General features: G+C 42.5%; 1 protein-coding gene across 2 annotated transcripts in view; it reads right to left on the reverse strand.

The window, feature by feature from the left end:
* LOC106609934 (catenin alpha-2) overlaps positions 1-18,395 on the reverse strand; it is a 756,904-nt gene that overhangs the window by 179,113 nt on the left and 559,396 nt on the right. For both annotated transcript variants that reach the window (XM_045722643.1, XM_045722644.1), the window contains exon 8: positions 7,244-7,324. In XM_045722643.1, the coding sequence (XP_045578599.1) occupies positions 7,244-7,324 (81 nt within the window). The remainder of the gene's footprint in view (positions 1-7,243; positions 7,325-18,395) is intronic.

Consider the following 18,395-nt stretch of genomic DNA (forward strand, 5'->3'; position numbering starts at 1 on the left):
ACATCTATAATTATAATACACGTGTCGGAGAGAGTTTACTGCTTTCCCAATATTGTTGGAGTAACAAGGCCACAAAAGCACACCCAAGGATGGGCCGCACACTTGGTACAGGGGGAGGCGGGGGTAAAAAGTTGAACAAGGCAGAGAGAGAGAGATAGAGAAGGAGAGAAAACGAAGGGGTGGGATGTACGATTGAGTGCCTGATGTAAACCGTGTCACAGCCGCTGCGATATTTACAACCCTGCGCCAAGGTGTGCACAGGATTTTAAAAGGCATTTTCTAATTACGTTACTAGGCCCCTGCAGTGAGTGCTTGCTTGCATCCCAAATGGCAGCCTATTCCCTATTGGCCCTGGTCGAAAGTAGTGCACTATGTAAGGAATAGGGTGCCATTTGGGACAGGCACATTGCCTAGCGGAACCGAGTGGCACATTGTGGTGGTCGACACGTGGGATTGGCTGGTGGCTCACCATGTGCATTACCTGGCAGCAAAGGTGGCAGAGGGATACACAAGTGATGTACATCTATGGAAAATCCTAGGGCCTCATGGTTAACGCTGAGTGCGATGAAAAGCAAACAGGCGGTCAGGCTGTCATTTTTTACCTGGGCGGGAGGGCGGGTTGCTTTATGTGTTGTTTGCACACACACTTTGATTTACTCAACATTTAATGCACGCCCCCGATCTTGAGTAGGCAATCAAACGTCCCATCTATGCATGTGTGATGAGGGTAAGTTGAAATGCTAAGTGTTTGTTAATGTGTGTACCTGTCCGTGTGTGTGTGTGTGTGTGTGTGTGTGTGTGTGTGTGTGTGTGTGTGTGTGCGTGTGTGCGTGTGTGCGTGTGTGCGTGTGTGTCTATAAGGGCCATACTGTATAAGCAACTGTCTGCAAAATGATACTCTGGGCCTACATTTTTATATATGATATGTGTGGGTGTGGGTGTAAATTACACATATACCATATGTTAAACTTTCTGTGCTCTGCCCTCAGAGAAACTGATATGAAACAGGTAGAGAATGAAATGACTATCTGTAGGCCTACGTATGTATATGTGATATGTGGTTGGATGTACTGTATCTTACACATACAGGTGTAGGATCTTAATTGGATCACTCTTTTGTTGCTGAGAATTTTCCCGCACCGGAGGAAATGCAGACAAGCTTGGTGATTTACATACATTCTAGAGTTCGAGGGTTTGAAAATAGTTTCACTATTTGAATAGTATCATACATTGTTGTCGGATATTCAAAATACATGTGTTTATTTTTTACGTAAATGTTTTACCTGAGCACTGCTGCGCGAGGGATAGGCTGCTCTTTTGCTCTATTACTGTAGCTGTGGAAGTTATAAGGGGCGTGTAGCGAGCAGACGGAGGGAAAATGAGAGACGCCAAGGCAACTCGGGCTACAGCCAAGGCTAGCTAACTTGTAGCAACCACAATGTTATTTATCATCCCATCACTGGAGTAGCCTAGTTAGCTAGCTAAGTTAGCCACCTATAGCAAGCTAGGCTAATTGAGGCCAAACCCATTCAGATAAAACAACAGCCTACCTGTTGGTTGGTCGTTGTAGCCTACTCCTTTTAATTTCGCTAACTTGCATTGCATTAGTGAACTCTCACGCCACTTGCTACACATTGAGCCTCTCTGCCACTTTGATTGGCCAACATAAACAACAAGTTAAAAACGGGAAGGCTATCGGTAGGCTCCCAGTCTTTTTATGGGGCACACGTGCACATCATAAAAAATACATTGAATAGTTTGTTTTATTAAATTAATAAATTGAAATGTCATAGTATATCCTTGCATGTAACATTGTCACATGGATATTTTAATTTAATTTAGAAAAATCCTTTTCAGTGTTATAATCGTTTTACAATAGGACTATAATTGAAATACTTGCAAAAAAGAATACTCTGTTCCATTTATTTTCTATATTTTCTATCCTGAAAAACTCCCCAGTCCTTAATGGTTAAAATCATCCCCATAACATGATGCAGCCACCACTATGCTTGAAAATATGAAGAGTGTCACTTAGTTATGTGTTGTATTGGATTTTCCCCAACCATAACACTTTGTATTCAGGGCAAAAAGTGAATCCCGGAGAAGTTTCCTTCCTCTCTGGCAAATGAGTTAGGAAGGCCACCTGTATCTTTCTAGTGACTGGGTGTATTGCTACACCATCAAAAGTGTATTTAATAACTTCACCGTGCTCAAAGAGATGTTCAATGTCTTTTTTTTTAACCGTCTACCAATAGTTGCCCTTCTTTGCGAGGCACTGGAAATCCTCACTGCTCTTTGTGGTTGAATCTGTGTTTGCAATTCACTGCTCGACTGAGGGATCTTACAGATAATTGCATGTGTGGGGTACAGAGATGAGGTAGTCATAAAAAAATTACTATGTTAATTAAACACTATTATTGCACACATAGTGTGTATTCCTGACAGCTGTCACTGTCATTGTACTCATTCTCTCTCTGCCATCTCCCGTCTTCACAACGACACAAAGGTGTCAACAGTTTCTGCGTTCTAACATGAGATGGCTGCTATACACAAGGGAGTATGGCACACACACACACACACACACACACACACACACACACACACACACACACACACACACACACACACACACACACACACACACACACACACACACGCACTCCCACAAACAAAGTCACTTCACAGGCAAAGCCTCTTTGCTCAGTTCTCCTCCCTCCTGGAAGGCCTAGTGTCTCTTAGCACCATTGCATTGTCTCCTCTAGGGCTGTTGTGACATAATTACTATATCAGACCCGCTGTGTAATTCCTGCCTCTCTGCTCCCGTCTTGCCCTCCCCCTGTCTCCTCCATGTCTCCCCTCTGTCTCCTCTATGTCTACCCTCTGTCTCCTCTATGTCTACCCTCTGTCTCCACTATGTCTCCTCTATGTCTCCCCTATGTCTACCTTCTGTCTCCTCTATGTCTCCCCTCTGTCTCCCCTCTGTTTCCTCTATGTCTACCCTATGTCTCCCCTATGTCTCCCCTCTGTCGCCACTCTGTCTCCACTCTGTCTTCACTCTGTCTCCTCTACATTGAACTCCAAATGTATTGGGACAGTGACAAATGTTTTGTTATTTTGGCTCTGTACTGGAGCACTTTAGATTTGAAATGGCACAACAACTATGGGGGTTAAACAGCAGACTGTCAGCATTAATTTTAGGATATTTTCATTCATATCGGGTAAACCATTTAGAAATTACAGCACTTTTTGTAGTCCCCCATTTTAGGGGAGCAAAAGTATTTGGTCCCAAATGTATAGCATGCAATGACTACAGTACATCAAGCTTGTGACTCTACAATTTTGTTGGATGCATTTGCTGCTTGCTTTGGTTGTGTTTCAGGTTATTTTGTGCCCAATAGAAATTAATGGTAAATTAGGTATTTTGAGTCATTTTGGAGTAACTCTTATTGCAAATAAGAATATAATTTGTTTCTAAACATTTCTACATGAATGTACACAACCATTGAAAAGTTTGGGGTCACTTAGAAATGTCTCTGTTTTTGAAAGAAAATTAAAAAAAATGTCCATTAATAAAATAACATCATATTGATCAGAAATACCGTGTAGACATTGTTAATGTTGTAAATGAGTATTGTAGCTGGAAATGACATACATAGGCGTACAGAGGCCCATTATCAGCAACCATCACTCCTGTGTTCCAATGGCACATTGTGTTAGTTAATCCAAGTTTATCATTTTAATAGGCTAATTGATCATTAGAAAACCCTTTTGCAATTATGTTAACACAGCGGAAAACTGTTGTCTGATTAAAGAAGCAATAAAACTGTCCTTCTTAAGACTAGTTGAGAATCTGCAGCATCAGCATTTGTCCGTTCCATTAGAGGCTCAAAATGGCCAGAAACAAATAACTTTCTTCTGAAACTTGTCAGTCTATTCTTGTTCTGCGAAATGAAGGCTATTCCATGTGAGAAATTGCCAAGAAACTGACGATCTCGTACAACGCTGTGTACTACTCCCTAGAAAGAGGAGTGGGAGGCCCCGGTGCACAACTGAGCAAGAGGACAAGTACATTAGAGTGTCTAGTTTGAGAAACAGAAGCCTTACAAGTCCTCAATTGGCAGCTTCATTAAATAGTTCCCGCAAAACACCAGTCTCAACGTCAACAGTGAGGAAGCGACTCCGGGATGCTGGCCTTCTAGGCAGAGTTGCAAAGAAAAAGCCATATCTCAGACTGGCCAATAAAAATAAAAAATTAAGTTGGGCAAAATAACACAGACACTGGACAGAGGAACTCTGCCTAGAAGGCCAGCATCCCGGAGTCGACTCTTCGTTGTTGACGTTGAGACTGGTGTTTTGCGGGTACTATTTAATGAAGCTGCCAGTTGAGGACTTGTGAGGCGTCTGTTCTTAAACTAGACACTCTAATGTACTTGTTCTCTTGCTCAGTTGTGCACAACTTCAGTATTACTTACTAAAACTGTTGTTACACTAAGGTTTTTATGATTTTATTTTGTTAGGATTATTTTGCTCTTACTGTAGTAGTGTAGCCCACTCCCGACCGATCACATTGTACAGCACCTGAGTGGTGCAACGGTCTAAGACACTGCATAGCAGTACAAGCTGGTTTGCTACAGATGCTGGTTCAATACCCGTGCCGGCCTTGACTGGGAGACCCATGAGATGACTGTAGGTTTTTGGTTTCTCTTCCTCTAAAAACAGAAATCATTCTAAATAACAAACTGGCTTTATTTACAAATTAGTAACAATGTCTCACCCCATGTTCAAGAATGGCCTTTTTCTCGCTCATTTTACGTTATTTGAAAACAAAATAATCTCCAAAATATTGTTATTTTTTTTAAACAAAGCAATTATTGTTATTAATTTAGAATTATTTTAAAGCCCCTTGGATATTATTTTAAAGCCCATTGGACAGCCTACTCCTTCCTCCCCGTCAGGAAATTGAACCACGGTCTCCCGCGTGCCCGCAAGTTCTGTAGCCTACTCCCGACCGTCACGTTGTACAGCACCATATTATCCATTCCATCCTAACGGAAACCGAGAGGGTTTTTAGTTGTTCTTGGAACAGAAACACCATAATATTCATCAAATTAAGCGAAATTTCTTAAAATCAGTCCCATATACTATGTTCTTACAAAAAAGGTTTTACATTCTCTAGTACGGCCACTATTGAAGGCTATCAAATGCTTCTCAAAGATGCCCTCTGGTGGTCAAACTAGCACAAACTAGCATTAATGGTACCAGTGGTTGGCACTTAAATAACATGCCATAGAATACGCTGCAACTTTTAAAGGACAAACCACTGTATGTCTCTTATATGTCTTCCCTTTGTCTCCTCTCTGTTTCTTCTATGTCTGACTATATAGTACATTGAGTACATATAGTACATAAGACCCATAAAGACTTCCTGTATCTTAGGGTGGAGACCATGTTCAGTCTGCGTTGATCAATCTGTGTTTTCAGTTAATTGGTTATTAGACCAATATTTAAGTTATTAATGGCTGTGGCACTATAGGTCATTGCCATTTTAAAGATATACCGTAACACGGAACCCAAACCGGCTGTGCGCGTGCGCCATCGTGCATAAATGTATTTTGTCCCCCCACACCAAACGTGATCACTCAGGTTAAAATATCAAAACAAACTCTGAACCAATTATATTAATTTGGGGACAGGTCAAAAAGCATTAAACATTTATGGCAATTTAGCTAGCTAGCTTGCACTTGCTAGCTAATTTGTCCTATTTAGCTAGCTTGCTGTTGCTAGCTAATTTGTCCTGGGATATAAACATTGAGTTGTTATATTATCTGAAATGCTTAAGGTCCTCTACTCCACCAATTAATCCACATAAAACCATCAACCGAATCGTTTCTAGTCATCTCTCCTCCTTCCAGGCTTTTTCTTCTCTTGACTTTACATTGCGATTGGCAACTTTCATAAATTAGGTGCATTACCGCCACTGACCTCATTTGTCTTTCAGTCACCCACGTGGGTATTACCAATGAGGAGATAACACGTGGGTACCTGCTTCTATAAATCAATGAGGAGATGGGAGAGGCAGGACTTGCAGCGCGATCTGCGTCAGAAATAGAACTGACTCCTATTTTAGCCCTTGGCAACGCAGACACTCATTGGCACGCGTGAGCGAGGAGTGTGGGTGCAATAATTGAATAATATAGATTTCTACATTTATTTTGCAACGCTCGCGCACCCGACGCAAGCGGTGTAGTCAGCTTATAAGATTAACACTTGTTTGGTGGCTAAATACTGTGCGACAGAGAGGTGAAGTACACCTCTTAATAAAAGTGAATGAATAGCTTTTAGGTTACAGTGAGTACCATTCGCCTACCATTACCTGCATTTTTCTATGAATTATACGGTACAACAACAAAGAACATATTTTCATGGGTAGAGAATATAGGGAGGCAAAATGAGATTGCCTTCCCAAAGAAATCAATTTTACTTTTGATTACTATAACAAGATGTAACAATACATGAAGTGTCTCCTTTTGGGCCACTAATGGAGAGGAACATTGCAATATGGGAGAAAGTAATAGCTCCGAGCTTTCAGCCTCTATACTCCCCGGGATTCATGAAATCAAGTGTATACGCATAAAGATCGGTCGATAGATTTAAATGACAGAAACACATTTGGCTCTTTAGCTCTGTGATTGTAAAGTGAATAGCAGTCTATGCAGGATGGAGTGTCAGTCAGTGCAATGTGTAAGTGCAGACCCAGATTCAGGTATTATGGAGGGTTTGGCCAACATATAACCAGTTATGTCAGATTTGGGTCCGAGCTAAATTGGCCAAACTCTCTCCGTGTATAGTATGATTGCCTTTCAGTGACAATATGGTGTGTCTATTATAGCCAATCATGTCAGGTGTTGGTTGAAGCCTAGTTGGCCACACTGTCCATATAAATTGCATTGGAGTACAAAAATGGCATCTTTAGCCAATTAAGTCATGTTTCAGTTGGAACCGAGTTGGCTAAACTATGTTCATGTTTACGATTGCCTTGGACCGCAAAAATGGCATCTTTATCCAGTCATGTCCGGTTTGGGTTGGAACAGAGTTGGCCAGACTGTCCCTGTACGATTGCCTTTTTAGTGTAAATATGTCATCTATAGCTAATCATGTGAGGATCCGTTTCGAACCAGGTTGGCCAAACTCTTTGGTGCAAACATGGCGTCCATCAAACTCAGCTTTGGACACTGTGACCCACCTGTCTGCGCAGATCCCTGGTCTTCTTGGTCATCTTGTCGATGGCAGAGTTCAGCGGGTCTCCTTTCTCTTTCCTGCCAGTCTGTAGAGAGAGGGAAACACAGAGACACGGTGTTACCTCAGTGTTACCTGTGTAACATTACTAATTCATCATCACACACACAAATGCTCACATCAAAAAGTGCATTATGCTTGTAATACACTACAGGAGGGAATGGGAGTACAAAGGTTTGTACTGCAGTTAAAAGGGATTAGAGGAGGGGAATCATTCTTGGAATACTCTCTGCCTCCGGTTTCTTATAAGTGACTTTGGATGTTCAAGATGTAAGAGAAAGTAGCAGGGCTGGATAAAATAAGAACTTGAGGGTACTACAATACACACAGATTGAGGAGAGTATTGAGCAAATAAGATGGTGGTGACAGACATCAGGGGAGCAACTGCGGAACCATTTCTGAGAAATTCCATCAAGCATGAAACCAAGTTAGCAAGTGAAGTACTGTGGGCTTTGGAGGTACACACGCAAATGTAACTAGGTGGGTTTCTGTACATGCTAACTAGGCCACTTGGACTTTTAGCTCTCAACAAATGACGCCCATTGTTGTTAGTGAATGAGTGACTAAAAATACAAAAATATAGCTTCTTTCTCAAGGGTTTTTAGCTGTCAACGAAAACCCCATTTTGTTAGTGAGTAAGCAACTATAAAGACAAAACAGAGAGAAAGAGGGGTCAATATGAGACCTTGTCTTCTTGGAGAACAATTAGGAGTTTCTGTGGTGTTAGCGGCAGCTAGGCTGCTGGCCCTTCCTTCTGCCCCCTCTCCCCTCAGGCCCTCTCAGACAGCCCACAGCTGGTTGCAGTCACAAGTGTCACCTCACGCTAAATAACAATAATATCTCTCTCTCTCATATCTCTCTCTCTCTCTCTCTCTCTCTCTCTCTCTCTATATATATATATATATATATATCTCTCTCTCTATATATATATATATATATATATATATATATATATATATCTCTCTATATATCTCTCTCTATATATATCTCTCTCTATATATATATCTCTCTCTCTCTATATATATATATATATATCTCTCTCTCTCTCTCTATATATATATATATATCTCTATATATCTCTCTCTCTCTCTCTCTCTCTCTCTTTCTCTCTCTCAAAAAATTGAAAAATCAAGTGGTGGCCATTAAATATTGATGGCACACCAAGGGCGAGCGATGTTCCATTTCAAGCGACACGGGGCTGCATTAACGTAAGTGAGATTCCATCTATTGTCTCAGGTATCGGCGAGGAGGAGGGAAAACAGGGGGCAGGTGACATGCAGTGTTCCCTAGGGAGCCTGGGAAATGGACTTGGGCATGCCGGGCCGGGCGGTTGGCTGGTTGGCGGTTGAATGCATTGTCATGCCTCAAGATGCGAGCAGTTAATAAGTATAAAACAGATTGCCTATCAGAGATATAAAATCCATTACTGCCTGATGGAATCAAAGGAGAATGACTGCCAGAGAGAAGGATAAACGGTCCCCCAAAAAAGATTTATTGTTTATGGGCTACGGCGAGCGAAAAATAATGCTGACGCTGAGACTGATATTCCAAAGCATTCTGGTAATTACCTTAGTAGACTCCCTTTCATTTTCACAGTGACCCCTTTGGAGCGTATGGGGTCCCATTTGGAGGCCTATGATGATGAAAGCAGAGATAACCTTTGCGTCGGGGGCTGCCATTAAATATGGCATAAAGATGCTATCACTAATGTTGTGTTAGGAATTTGTTTTGGATGATTTAATAGGGTGATTAGGGTGGGCGATGAGGCGGCTTGATTCCTACAGGCCGGGGTTAGACGTCGGGGGTTAGGGATCGCACACAGCTACACTTCTTAACCTCTTCTCAGACAGGCGGGAGGGATGGATGGAGAGGAGAAGTGAGAGGGAGAGGGGAATAAAGATGACAAAAAAGGGAGATGAAGAGAACGAGAGATAAATAAATGGCACAATGTATGGCAAAAATGAAGGTGAGGGAATGCAAAAAGAGGGGGAGACAAACAGATGATAAAAAGAGAGACGGGAGTGATAAATTGGGTATACAGTATGTAGGGGACTTAAATAGAATCCTTGAATATATGGGGATGTTAGAAGGCGGGTTTAAACAAACACCCTTTAACAAACGCTGTTTGCTGCATTCAACGTGAATTCAGTTACAACCAGGTGCAATTTGCTGGCTACACTGATGTAGCCAGCAAATTCGGTCCATTAGAAGTCGTCTCTTACCGCAATACCTGAGCGCATCAAGGATCCAAATCAACAGATTGTACAGAGACGCCGATGATACTCCAGTCAAAGCAATAGTAGAGCATACAAAATTAATTGCCCAGTTGCTATAGCAACCCCATTCCAATTCCGCCCTACAGTGGAGTGTGTTAACATCATTATCTTGGTGGGAAGAGAGAACAACCTAACATTTACAGATGTAGGATCTTAATTTGATCACTCTTTTGTTGCTGAGAATTTTCCTGCAAAGAATGAAATGCAAACGTGTAGTGTATTCGAGATTTACAAAAGCTTCTAAAGTTTGTAATGTCAAACTTGACTTTCCCAGATGAAAAATGTATCAACCCCTACAAAAATGGCTATTAATTAGAATCCACATAATAATTCACATTTCCTGTTGCTGCAAGATTATATTGCTGCTGTAGCAAACTGGCTCAAATTAAGATCCTACATCTGTACATGCTCTCCCATCCTAGCCTAGCAAAGAAGCAGTATAATACTAATATGGAGGGTAGTGTAGATACTGGACATGCCAATGAGTGGTAAGGATGATCAACTACATGAACGGTTAGACCTGTCTTGGATGTGAACACCATATCCTCATTATATCACTATGGGAGCGTTTCACATGTCTCGTCCACTCTATTACAGAGCCGTCACAATACTACAGCCACTCCGTTATACAGTGCTAGATATGGGAGATAATGGTGGCCCTTATAGCCCTCGATGTGATGTTCCCCATATTACAGGCCTACATATCGTTGTGTATGTCCTTGGCTAGATATCACTTCAGTCTTGTTGGAGTGTTCATTATTTGCTTTCCAATATGGTATCTGGTGCTGCTGTACAGCTAAATTACACTTGAAGAAATGTTTGATTGAATATTAAAAGGTCCCACTGAGATGAACCCAGGCTAAGTCCCAAATGACACCCTATTCCCAATATATTGCAAAACTTTTAACAAGGGCCCTATTTCTGTTGACTGAACTATAGATTTCTTAAAGGGGATGTTGCGCTAGGGAGGAGGTATGTGTTGTGTTACCACTCTCCTTATGATACTGAAAGCAGAACAGAACACTCAACATCATGACGTCTGTTTGTCTATTTCGTGCCCCAATCAGAATTCAGATCAGGCCCCTCCGACTCCCTTCCTTCCTTCTTTCATTCTTTTGTTTCTATTTTTGGTCATTCTCCATGCATGGTGCCTCGACGTTCTGTCAATCTCAATGTGTTTGTCACCGCAAGGGCTATAAACATTATTGTTTCCCATTAGGCCTGAAATTGCTTCCCATCAAACAAGACACAAAAAAAAATTGCGAGAGGGGAATGCCCCCAACAGATCACACTAAACGGCAATGGCCCCCCCCTCTTTAAAATCGCGCCTCCACCGCCCGAGAGCATTCTCGGACCAATCATAGCAATTTAAACGATGTCCGGGCCTCTAGAGCCCCTCTGTCTGTCCACAGGGTCTTATTTGGGTCCCTGGGAGAAGTAGGCACAGGCGAAGGTCATGACCCAAGGGTTATACACTCCAATAGATCTATTAAAGAGCAGGAACAACTTCCTGTCCAATATAACAACCAATCAGAGACCTCTATTTACAGACATGTAACAATGGAGTGATGAGCTACTGAAAGTGACAGCCTTAAGAGTTGGCAAGACAGCACAAACATATCTAGGATCAGGCTAACGGAGTGGACTGTTCATCCTAGCATTTTCTTACCTTATCATGAGGGTTTATTCAAGAGACACTCTTGTCCTGTTTTTTATTATTGTTACTTTTACGAAATATTGTCTGCTGGTTCAAGAGGAGTGAGATCTTGACAGACACACTTAGCATATGGGTTTATGGGGAGACTCTCTTATGGAGTACTCCAACTGGCACTTGAATAGGTCCCTCTTGTAAAAGAGATGTGATCTCAATGAGAATAACCCATATGAATAAAGAATGAAAACACTGCTCTCCAATTCCCTTGGGTATTGTTCTGTTCAAGATGATTGAGATCGATGACAACCCATGGTAAATAAACATCTTTGTATGCAGCGAGGCAGTGAGTGTCAATGACTGCATGGGAACACTACACAACGTCTACATCCCTAGGCCTATTTGGGGTCACGGTCAGGTCTAATAGTTCTGGTCTCTGAAAGAGAATGAGAAAACAGGAAGTCCATTGAAATAGATATGATTCCTCCCATTCATGTAATGTATTGCTGTTATGCCCTTGGGCCAAGGCCCCTGCAACCAGAGGAAGCATGGATTTTCCTCCATGTAGATGTTGAGCAGCATTAGGAATTAATCATTCGACACACACACACACACACACACACACACACACACACACACACACACACACACACACACACACACACACACACACACACACACACACACACACACACACACACACACACACTCCTCAGCCTCGGTCCTAATGGTAATAGAGCACGGTGCACCAAACAGTGAGGAGAAACCCTCAGTCTCATAATCTGGATGGATAGGCCAGGGCTGCAAGCCCATATTTAACTAGGCAAGGGGAATGCAACAAAAGGCAAACCCACCTAGCATACACACAAGTGTGTGTGTGTTTTAAATTGTTCTTCAGCTCTTAAGGTTCCTTGGAGAACTCTTTCCAAATAAAGAGTCCCACTGTAACGCCGGCACGTTTTGGACTTCTAACCCTTTTTAAACATGTGTTTGAGCTACAGACTTCTGGGTTGTACCATTGGATTTGTCTATTTCCATTAGTATGTGATTAAAGGGGGCTGAGCTAGAATGGAGTTTGTCAGCCAAGGGCAGATCCTAAAGGGGTCCAGGGCCGGGTCTTTTTACAAAAATGTCAAAGAAAAAGCTGAGACTCTCACAAACACATACGTTTCGCTCTATGACGCTCACAAGCTAAACAGTACTCAGTAGAAGGTAAGAGGTTTTTCTACATTCCCAGGACATAGTGTCTATAATACTGTAGAAAGCTCACTAATTTGCTGTCACAAACTCCATACTCCACACAGTTGTCACTGACTAGTTGGATTTTCATTTCCCACTATGCAAATCAATTCTGTAGTTACAGCATTCATATTTATTCATTTTTATCAGGTTTTTGGTTTAGTGACCTTATATTATGGGAAATTGTTTTGTCTTCTACTTGTAGCCATGGTTGTCCTGAAAATAAAATGGAAAAACGCTTAATTGTGAGGCTAAATATAAGGGCTGGACATGCAGATACATTCTTAAAGGTTCGTGAAATGTAACATGTCTTGTGTTGGGTCTGTAACTCTGTAAAGAGTTAAATTAACACTCCGTGGTGTAAGATAAACTCAATGTTAGTTTATTGCAGTCAAATGACCAAATCGCCCTCTAGTGGCCTCATGGGTGGAACATTATTAATCTATTTGTTTCATTTCAGAAAATCTGGTGTTTCTATGTCAAAATATTTTGTTATATTTCAGTCTTCTGTGATATACAGTACCAGTGAAAAGTTCGGATACACCTACTCATTACAGGGTTTTTATTTATTTTTTACTATTTTCTACATTATAGAATAATAAGGAAGACATCAAAACTATGAAATAACACATATGAATCATGTAGTAACCCAGAAAGTGTTCAACAAATCAAAACATATTTGAGATTCTTCAAAGTAGCCACCCTTTGCCTTGATGACAGCTTTGCACATTCTTGGCATTCCCAAAGTCTATGAGTATCCATAGCAACGGCTCCTCTTTGGCTGCTCTGCTCAATGAAGAGAGGAGAGAGCAGTTAGCTACTTTTCGTCACTCCAAAAAATTCCAACAAAACTGAAGGAACATTATTATTTTCTGTGATATAATCTCTCCTATTTTAAATAAATTGAAGCACTTTGACACCATGTTATGATCTTAGTCATACATGGCTGTACTGCACAGCAGAGCAAATGCAAATTGCTTAACTTAAAAATGTTAGTGATTCATTTAGTGATACCCGAGCCCTGCCCATACCCTAGTTATTGATGAGAAAACAGGCCCTACCCGGCACTAACCCGATGTATAATGTCCGGGCTCATCGGGCTCATGTCAGGTAACAGAGCTCTACCTGTAACTTGGCCCTCAAAAGAAGGCCTTATTAAACATGTATTGTATTGACTTAAATAATAAACATTTTATGACGACATATTTACTTACAATATCACTTGGTGAAGGCCACAGGAGTGACAATGAATGAATGCAACAACCATGTCTCTGTCACTAGCAAACACAGTCGTGGGTGGTACTGGTGACAAAAAAAGAATCACTCGACAGGCACCCTGGGAAATATGCAAATAAGGTTTTAAACCCTACAGCAGGGCTAAACAAACCTTGGTCCTGGAGGGCTGAAACATTTCTGGTTTTGTGCGTGTGTGTGTGTGTCACGTGCATGCACACACATACACACACAGAAGCCAGTATCACAGAGGAGAGGACATGACGACATTAGTCATCCAGGCTGCCTGGAGAACCACATGCTAATATGTCATTTAGGCGCTGTCGGGAGGCGGAGGATTAAGAGATCATGCCATCCAAAGTAAAAAGAGAGCAGAATCAGAGGATGTTCAGAGAGAGAAAGAGCTTCTCATCTAGACTCCTGTGACTTAAAGGGGCAATCTGGGATTCAAACGCCGACAAAGAGTCAATAGCTATATGGTTATTAATTTAAATGAAGTCCAAAAATAGATTTTCCAATCCTAGATTTCACTGTTAATTAGGACTTGCATGTATTATATGAGTTTCACACAAGGAAAAATAGGATAATCAAAGAAGAAAAGATAGAGGGGAGACACTCATAAACCGTTGTATTGTATTGCATTGTTATAATACACATCATGGCGGAAGAGTGTACTATCAATGTCATTACTTTGTATTCAAAGTCAAAACCCCTGTCCGTGCTTTTGTGTTTTTTTCCCAAGAATTGATAATCGCCCTGGCCTAGTTGCCAGCTAGAGCTCTTCCAAATCTGCATTACGTAGATTATGAAACGGTGAAATACAGCGGCCGGAATTCTAACCAGGGAGGAAAACCCCGTCATCACACTAAACCTGTTATAGCAGGCTCGCTCTGGCTCCTAGTAGAATGCTGGATAAAATCTGTCAAATAGGGTGCCATTTGGGGCACGCGATTCTCTCCCCAAAACCCACTGAATACCTCAGAGCTGAATATATATCCTATAGTACACTATTTATAGATGTATGTACAGTGAGGGGAAAAAGTATTTGATCCCCTGCTGATTTTGTACGTTTGCCCACTGACAAAGAAATGATCAGTCTATAATTTGAATGGTAGGTTTATTTGAACAGTGAGAGACAGAATAACAACAACAAAAATCCAGAAAAACGCATGTCAAAAATTTTATAAATTGATTTGCATTTTAATGAGGGAAATAAGTATTTGACCCCTCTGCAAAACATGACTTAGTACTTGGTGGCAAAACCCTTGTTGGCAATCACAGAGGTCAGACGTTTCTTGTAGTTGGCCACCAGGTTTGCACACATCTCAGGAGGGATTTTGTCCCACTCCTCTTTGCAGATCTTAAGGTTTTGAGGCTGACGTTTGGCAACTCGAACCTTCAGCTCCCTCCACAGATTTTCTATGGGATTAAGGTCTGGAGACTGGCTAGGCCACTCCAGGACCTTAATGTGCTTCTTCTTGAGCCACTCCTTTGTTGCCTTGGCCGTGTGTTTTGGGTCATTGTCATGCTGGAATACCCATCCACAACCCATTTTCAATGCCCTGGCTGAGGGAAGGAGGTTCTCACCCTAGATTTGACGGTACATGGCCCCGTCCATCGTCCCTTTGATGCGGTGAAGTTGTCTTGTCCCCTTAGTAGAAAAACACCCCCAAAGCATAATGTTTCCACCTCCATGTTTGACGGTGGGGATGGTGTTCTTGGGGTCATAGGCTGCATTCCTCCTCCTCCAAACACGGCGAGTTGAGTTGATGCCAAAGAGCTCCATTTTGGTCTCATCTGACCACAACACTTTCACCCAGTTGTCCTCTGAATCATTCAGATGTTCATTGGCAAACTTCAGACGGGCATGTATATGTGCTTTCTTGAGCAGGGGGACCTTACGGGCGCTGCATGATTTCAGTCCCTCACGGCGTAGTGTGTTACCAATTGTTTTCTTGGTGACTATGGTCCCAGCTGCCTTGAGATCATTGACAAGATCCTGCCGTGTAGTTCTGGGCTGATTCCTCACCGTTCTCATGATCATTGCAACTCAACGAGGTGAGATCTTGCATGGGGCCCCAGGCCGAGGGAGATTGACAGTTCTTTAGTGTTTCTTCCATTTGCGAATAATCGCACCAACTGTTGTCACCTTCTCACCAAGCTGCTTGGCGATGGTTTTGTACCCCATTCCAGCCTTGTGTAGGTCTACAATCTTGTCCCTGACATCCTTGGAGAGCTCTTTGGTCTTGGCCATGGTGGAGAGTTTGGAATCTGATTGATTGATTGCTTCTGTGGACAGGTGTCTTTTATGCAGGTAACAAACTGAGATTAGGAGCACTCCCTTTAAGAGTGTGCTCCTAATCTCAGCTCGTTACCTGTATAAAAGACACCTGGGAGCCAGAAATCTTTCTGATTGAGAGGGGGTCAAATTCTTATTTCCCTCATTAAAATGCGAATCAATTTAGAACATTTTTGACATGCGTTTTTCTGGATTTTTTTGTTTTTATTGTCTCTCACTGTTCAAATAAACCTACCATTAAAATTATGGACTGATAATTTCTTTGTCAGTGGGCAAATGTACAAAATCAGCAGGGGATCAAATACTTTTTTCCCTCACTGTATCTGCATTTCATGTCTAGTTATGTCACGTCAATACATTGTGCCATATACACTGGTGCAAACGGTTATTACTAACATTGAGATGCATAGTCAGAAGCTTGTAGTATCCAACTTGAAGTTATCCCCTTCATATATATGGTAGTTAAGTCAAATCAATGCATTGTGACATGTACCCTAGTGCTAACTGTTATTTCCATTTACATTTACGTCATTTAGCAGACGCTCTTATCCAGAGCGACTTACAAATTGTATTACCACCATTACAATGTACATTATAGTCTTCGTAATTGTTATAATTATATAAATATAGTTATGTCACGTCAATACACAGTACCATACACCCTACACCCATCTAAATGTTCTCTCAACGTTGGCCCTACAACGATGAATCATAGGTTGCAGTGGTTGAATCATATGCCTCATGTTTCCCCACGGTCAGGTCAAAGCTGTGGTCTCCCGGGTGTGTGTGTGTGTGTGTGTGTGCCCACACACCTTGTGCCCACACACCTTCCCACACAGGTCCATTATCCACCTTGACAACACAATAGGGAACAGCAACCAACAACACCCCATCCATCCATCACCATTCATCCATCCATCCGCCACACACGGCATCATGCGTGTATTTCGTGACACAGACCACATAACGGAGTATGCATGTTGGGGTTTTGTGGTATAACTTTTATCTCCCCAACGTGTTGTCAATGGCTCACATTCACAGACTGCAAGGGTCTCCCATCTGCTCATTGTTTCCCCGATTCATTCTCTAAGGGGACTCTTTCCCTTCATTCATTTTCTCTGGTTCTGGGTGGCGTCGCGGAGGTGAGCTCATACTCCTCTCTCGGTACGGCGGCGGTTGGATAATGGAAGCGGTAATGGCCAAGTGATTCCAGCTCACCCAGGAGACTGGCTGGCTGGATGGTGGATGGTAGAGACAGCTACCAAGAGCGCTCGACGTGCAACAGGTGGGACCAACATGCTGTTCCTTCGCCTCTCACTCAGTCCCCGCTCCAATCACTCATGTATTGTAGTGCACTCAGCGCAAATTGCTTTGCTGTGCTCTGCCGTGCACCGTTCCCTCCTCCCTTCCCCACTCCCTACCCACTAATAGCGGAATAAGACGTGCGATTCTCGGGCCGAGGCAGACAGAAAATGATATGGATGTCTAGTGCCATGTGAGAGAGAGGGAAAGGGAATGAGGGGGGAGAACAGAGGAGGAGATGATGAAGGGATCTGCTTACAATAAGGGGGAACGGTGGAGGCAGACAGCCAAAGAGAGAGAGAGAGAGAGAGGTAGAGCAGAGAGAATGATAGAGAGATAGAAAGAGAGAATTGAAAGATACCCTGTATATTAGAGAGAGAGAGCGAGAGAGAGAGAGAGAGAGAGAGAGAGAGAGAGAGATACTAATATGGTCAGACAACAAAAGAAAAGAGGGGAGAGAGCTTTTCTTTTTTGGTTTGGCACAAAGCGCCCGTCTCATTCTCTCAAGATCAATGTGTTAAATGATATCAATTCCGGCTCCTTGTCAATTCAAGGCCCAATGCAAGGAACAATTACTGTCCAGGTTGGTTACACTGACTCCAGGCTTAGAGAAAGTGAGGGAGATAGAGAGAGAGAGAACCCTGACTCCTAGAGAGAGAGAGAACCCTGACTCCTAGAGAGAGAGAGAACCCTGACTCCTAGAGAGAGAGAGAGAGAGAACCCTGACTCCTAGAGAGAGAGAGAGAGAGAGAGAGAGAGGACCCTGACTCCTAGAGAGAGAGAGAGAGAGAGAGAGAGGACCCTGACTCCTAGAGAGAGAGAGAGAGAGAGGACCCTGACTCCTAGAGAGAGAGAGAGAGAGAGAGAGAGGACCCTGACTCCTAGAGAGAGAGAGAGAGAGAGAGAGAGAGAGAGAGAGAGAGAGAGGACCCTGACTCCTAGAGAGAGAGTGAGAGAGAGAGAGGACCCTGACTCCTAGAGAGAGAGCGAGAGAGAGAAAGGACCCTGACTCCTAGAGAGAAAGAGAGAGAGGGAGAGAAACCACATTGGGTTAACAGTAGATAATGGCTCAGCCGGATCCTCAATAAGATAAGTTGAG

The sequence above is a fragment of the Salmo salar genome, chromosome ssa08 (assembly GCF_905237065.1).
Source record: "Salmo salar chromosome ssa08, Ssal_v3.1, whole genome shotgun sequence".
Lineage (NCBI taxonomy): Eukaryota > Metazoa > Chordata > Actinopteri > Salmoniformes > Salmonidae > Salmo > Salmo salar.